The sequence below is a fragment of the Gadus chalcogrammus genome, chromosome 4 (assembly GCF_026213295.1).
Source record: "Gadus chalcogrammus isolate NIFS_2021 chromosome 4, NIFS_Gcha_1.0, whole genome shotgun sequence".
NCBI classification, from domain to species: Eukaryota; Metazoa; Chordata; class Actinopteri; order Gadiformes; family Gadidae; genus Gadus; species Gadus chalcogrammus.
The window spans coordinates 22341880-22346394 of NC_079415.1; the positions used below are offsets into that span (position 1 = coordinate 22341880).

General features: G+C 41.7%; 1 protein-coding gene across 1 annotated transcript; it reads left to right on the plus strand.

Moving 5' to 3' along the window:
- The first annotated feature begins 662 nt into the window (after positions 1-662).
- Positions 663-4097, plus strand: LOC130380934 (uncharacterized). Its single transcript, XM_056588363.1, has 6 exons — positions 663-734; positions 840-1018; positions 1138-1231; positions 1345-1481; positions 3256-3317; positions 3895-4097. The coding sequence occupies exons 1-6, from the start codon at positions 663-665 to the stop codon at positions 4095-4097; spliced, it is 747 nt and encodes a 248-aa protein (XP_056444338.1).
- Positions 4098-4515: the final 418 nt, after the last annotated feature.

A 4515-nucleotide genomic window follows, 5' to 3' on the forward strand; every position in this document is an offset into this window, starting at 1 on the left:
CTCACAAACTCCCACATGTTTGTAACAGCTTTGTATGATATCTTAACATGAGTATTGAGTAGTATTGATGTTGACACAACAACTTAATGTTCATTAAAAATGTTTGTCATAGTTTTCTTTTCTGTGATTCCAGTTTCATTACACGTAATGAATTTAGAATATACATACAGTACGTTACATAACTTTGACATTTCTGTATGATAACTCCTTCTTTTGACTGGTCTTATGAAATCTAATATTTTGAGGTACTACATTTTTGATCCTCATCACCTTGGTGTACTCATCTAAATTAAAACATAACAAGGCTTGGTGTTTTCCATGATATTTGTTTTTAGATGCATGTGTATTTTTGTCCTGCCCAGCTCCCAAACTCATATGGATGTGCTGAACATCACATTGTTTTGTTTTGTATTGAGAAATGCTCCACATACTCTTAAGAAAGACTATTCGATAATTAAGTGTGTGAAAATGTACATAACAATGTTTTTTGTTTTTTTCAAGGACAACATGAGCTCAGCATGCCAGAGTTGGCTTGCAGTGCATGCAAAGCCACTTGGACTGCTGGAGTTGAGGAAGTTCATAGGTGTGACTACTGGCCAGCTACACTTCACTTTGCCACAATCTATGAAACAGATGTTTTCTTCTCATTTGAAGAATTTAAAATGGCTGCACCTGGACTGTCCTGTCAGGCATTTTTAAAAATGCTCGATCAGCGAACTGTCCGCTTTGGGCGTGTGAGTATTGAAGTTATTTGTTGTTTTTGACCAATTTATATTGTGCATAGAAATGCTGTGTCCATTTTTAAATATCATTAGTTCAAGAAGTCCTTATTGTGATAGACAGGGAAAATCTCAGGCGATAGCTTCTTGAAAAGCTTCTTCGAGTGGGAGGCTGTGAGATATGAGGTGGACAGCCTCTGCAAGGAGGAGCCCTTCACCTGTCGAGCATGCAGCCCGGATATGCTTGCGGTTTCTGTGGATGGAAACCGCAAGCATTACCGCTTCAAAAACGCAGCAAGGTACAATCAAATATTCATGATGTCAGTGTTTTTCTAATAACAAAAAAATAAGTCTCTTAATGTCGACAAATTAACCTTAGAATTCAAGATATCATAAACTGTCCCTTTGTTCTATTTAGATCTGAGGAGCAGGCCATTTTCAATGACGTCTTCATAGCAAAGGATGAAGACGTCACACGATTTGTCAACCATGTTCACAGCACAACAAAACATGTAATTGCAGATTATATTTATACATACAAGAATACAATGCTTTCCTATTAAAGATTATTGATATGAACCGTACGTTTCTAAACCATTTTCATCGATCAATTGTTATATTGTAGGTCTCCGGAAGAGGTGTTTGTGGCGAGGAATGGTCGGCGGCTCGAGAGACGTCCCAAAAATCAGCCAGCAAACTGGACGAGGAGGGACTGGAGCTGGCTGTTTGTCGTCATGGAGTCCTCCTCTGTGCCCTCAACATGTACAGGGGAGAAATCTTTGCCTATCCCCTTTTTCTCCAGGAAAAGCTGGCCAGTAGTAGGCCTACATTCTTTTGCATGGATGTAGCCTGCAAGTACTGGCCATACCTGCAGAAAATCATCAAAAGCTGCCCGAGTTTCAACATCTGCTGGAAATTAAGCCCTTCCTCTCTGTGTTTCATGCAAAAGCCCATGATTTTAAATGTGAAGTAAGCAATCATCAACATGAGAATTTTTTTATGTGAAAACCTTCACGTCAACATTAACAAATTATAACATGCCTTGTCTTTTAATATGTTTTAAACAGATCAAATGGAGTGGAGCATTCCTGGAGGGGGCTGGGCTAACACTTGGGGAGGAGGTGGAACAAGTGAATGCCTTTGTTTCTAGGATAGCAGTTACGACAAAGCACATGTCAAAAGCAGGTGAGTTGGCGACAAGGTATAAACTTTGGTTTAGGAAATAGGCAAAATAGTGATAAGATCATATTTTCTGTTGTAGGGCGTAACGACATGTTAACACTCATGGCCATGCGGTGGAATGAGCAGAAGTTGAAGAACTTGGCCACCTACCTGTCCCGCAGATATTTAAAAGTATATATACATTTTTAAGCTATTTTTGGTAGTTATGAGTTTAATTTTTACTTAATTATTCCAATGTCTTTGATTGTTTGTAGACCACAAAAGCTCTCGACATGTAGACGATGGAAGTGGAGTCGATGAAGGCCGAGTTGGCAGCGACCGATGGGCAATTTGAGGACTGGGTCAGGGATGTGAAGGATTGGGCAGAAAGTGAGTAAATTATTAGTTGTTGTTTTTCAGAGTTTATAACCAACATTTATGTCTTAATCAGTCATTTGTGTTTTTTTCTTAGTCTCAGAATTAGTGATAACACGTCTTATAACATTCTTCACTAACTAGTTTCAACAGAGCGTTCAAGATATAATCTGATACTCTACATCAGAGTTTAAGCAAATTTTGAAATGTTTAATTCATGGGTTAATAGTAAAATGTGTTTTCTGTTGGGTTTCGTTACAGACAGGCATACAAAACTAAGGTTTTCAGTTCATTGCCTTAATATAATGGTATTGGAGGATTTAAATAATTTGTGATCAAATCACAGTGTTATATTAGGGTGCACTCACACTAGGCCATCTGGCCGTGGCCGTGGCCGTTTTCACACCTAACCGTGCTCAAATCTGCCAGTGTGAGTGTGGCCAGTCTGGCCAGGCCAGGTCAACTTGGCCACTTGGGAGAGGTGTGCTGCTACGGTACGGGCAGCCATGGTACAGATGCTAATGAGCCGATACGCGCACACGCACGGCTACGCAACCTGAGCTGGATGACGTATAGTCCATGCGACGACCATGGACATAATAAAGGCAACAAGCCTTCTTTCCCATTAAACGGTAAACATGGCATCAAGCGGTTCAACTGTTGGTTCACGTTGGTCCCATAGAGAAGTCGAAAAATTACTCGAACTGTGTTCTCTGTGTTGTTGTCCATTGTTGTTAAAACTCTGACTGGCGGCAGACTTTATTATGGTCCATGCAGCGGACGCTTGGTGATGACGTGTTACGACATGATGACGTATGTACAAGAGCCTACCCTGGCCAGGCCACAGTTGCGACGGCCACGGCCAGATGGCCTAGTGTGAGTGCAGGCCAGAGAACAATGGGGCCAGTTGAGCACGGTTAGGTGTGAAAACGGCCAGATGGCCTAGTGTGAGTGCACCCTAAGTTACTCAAAGTGTAACACACCCTTCTCCTCTCTACAGCAACAACAAGCAGCACAACAGACACTGCTGCTTCCTTGGCCAGGAAGATAGAGACGCTGGTTGTGAGTGTAAAGAGACGCTCCCAGTGACTTTACAAAGACCAGGACTCAAACAAAGGTTGTGCAAGGACACGCCGGAAGATCAGGGAGGAGAAAGGGATCTTGACTGCAGCTGTTCAGCAGTACAACGGAATGGTTCCGAGCACAGAAACTCTGTGCTTTGACACCATTCTGTCTGGAGAGACAGCTTGGCCATGACAGCTACCTGGCAATGGTAGGGACAACAGCTGTTTAATAGTTCCAGCAAATGTGGCACACTTTTCATGGATTATATTAGATTTATTTTGATCGTTCATACATATGAATGAAAGCCTTTTCATAAATGCTTTACAGACTCTGTCGACCTCAGGACGAAGAGGAGAGTTTTTGACGGTGTCATGGCGGAATGGAGGGAAGAAAACAAGATCCTTTTGTTAGAGATGAACCGCCACTGGAGGTCCTTAACAGTTCGTGGGGATTCCTTAAAAGAGCTGATTTCTAGGACAACAATGCAAGGTATTATTTTAGATTTTACGCATGAATGTACACATCAATGACTGATGAAAAAAGTCACTAATGCTGGCTTGGTTTTATGTTCAAGATTCACAGTGGGCTTTGACTGTGGAAGGAATGAAAGGTCTGCAGAGCATCGCCAAACAGAAGCTGCATCGTGTCCGGGAAATGATGGCTTTGGCGAGACAATGCTACCTCAAAGTTTTGAATGGAGCGGAGAACGTCCTTCAAATCTTTTCAGATGTGTATTCTGACAGTGACTCTGGCTCTGACCTTGAGGATCTGGAGTGAACAGGAAGTGAACATCACAACATGGTTGTGATGTTGTGTTCAATAATAAAATAGATGTTGAACTCGTGTTTGCTGTGTGTAGGTATATATGACAACATCCTGAAAATTACGCTTAAAACTCCTTATCTTCTGGCTGTTTTTGACTGATAGAGGTGCACAAAGATTTGCAGCTCTGTGGAGGCGCCTGAAGAAGGCACAAACAACAAGGTTATTTTTTATAAAAAAGCCTACATAAATTCCTGGTTATATGCAATACATAGCCTAAATTATAATTATTTGGAAACTTCCCATCGCTGCCAGTACGGGGAAGGTGATGGTGATGCAGGGTTGCAATCTTCACGGGTTGTTTTAAAAACGGAGTCGCGGGTGTAGACATCAAACGCGGGTCACGGTTTTCTTGGCTACTTTCAAAACCCAC

What these genes read in the sequence shown, in the direction of transcription:
- LOC130380934 (XM_056588363.1), top strand. Translation starts at nt 663, where the DNA reads ATGGCTGCACCTGGACTGTCCTGTCAGGCATTTTTAAAAATGCTCGAT. An exon ending in TTCACAGCACAACAAAACAT is followed by an intron (nt 1,232 to 1,344) that starts GTAATTGCAGAT and finishes GTTATATTGTAG; the next exon opens with GTCTCCGGAAGAGGTGTTTG. An exon ending in CTCCTCTGTGCCCTCAACAT is followed by an intron (nt 1,482 to 3,255) that starts GTACAGGGGAGA and finishes TCCTCTCTACAG; the next exon opens with CAACAACAAGCAGCACAACA.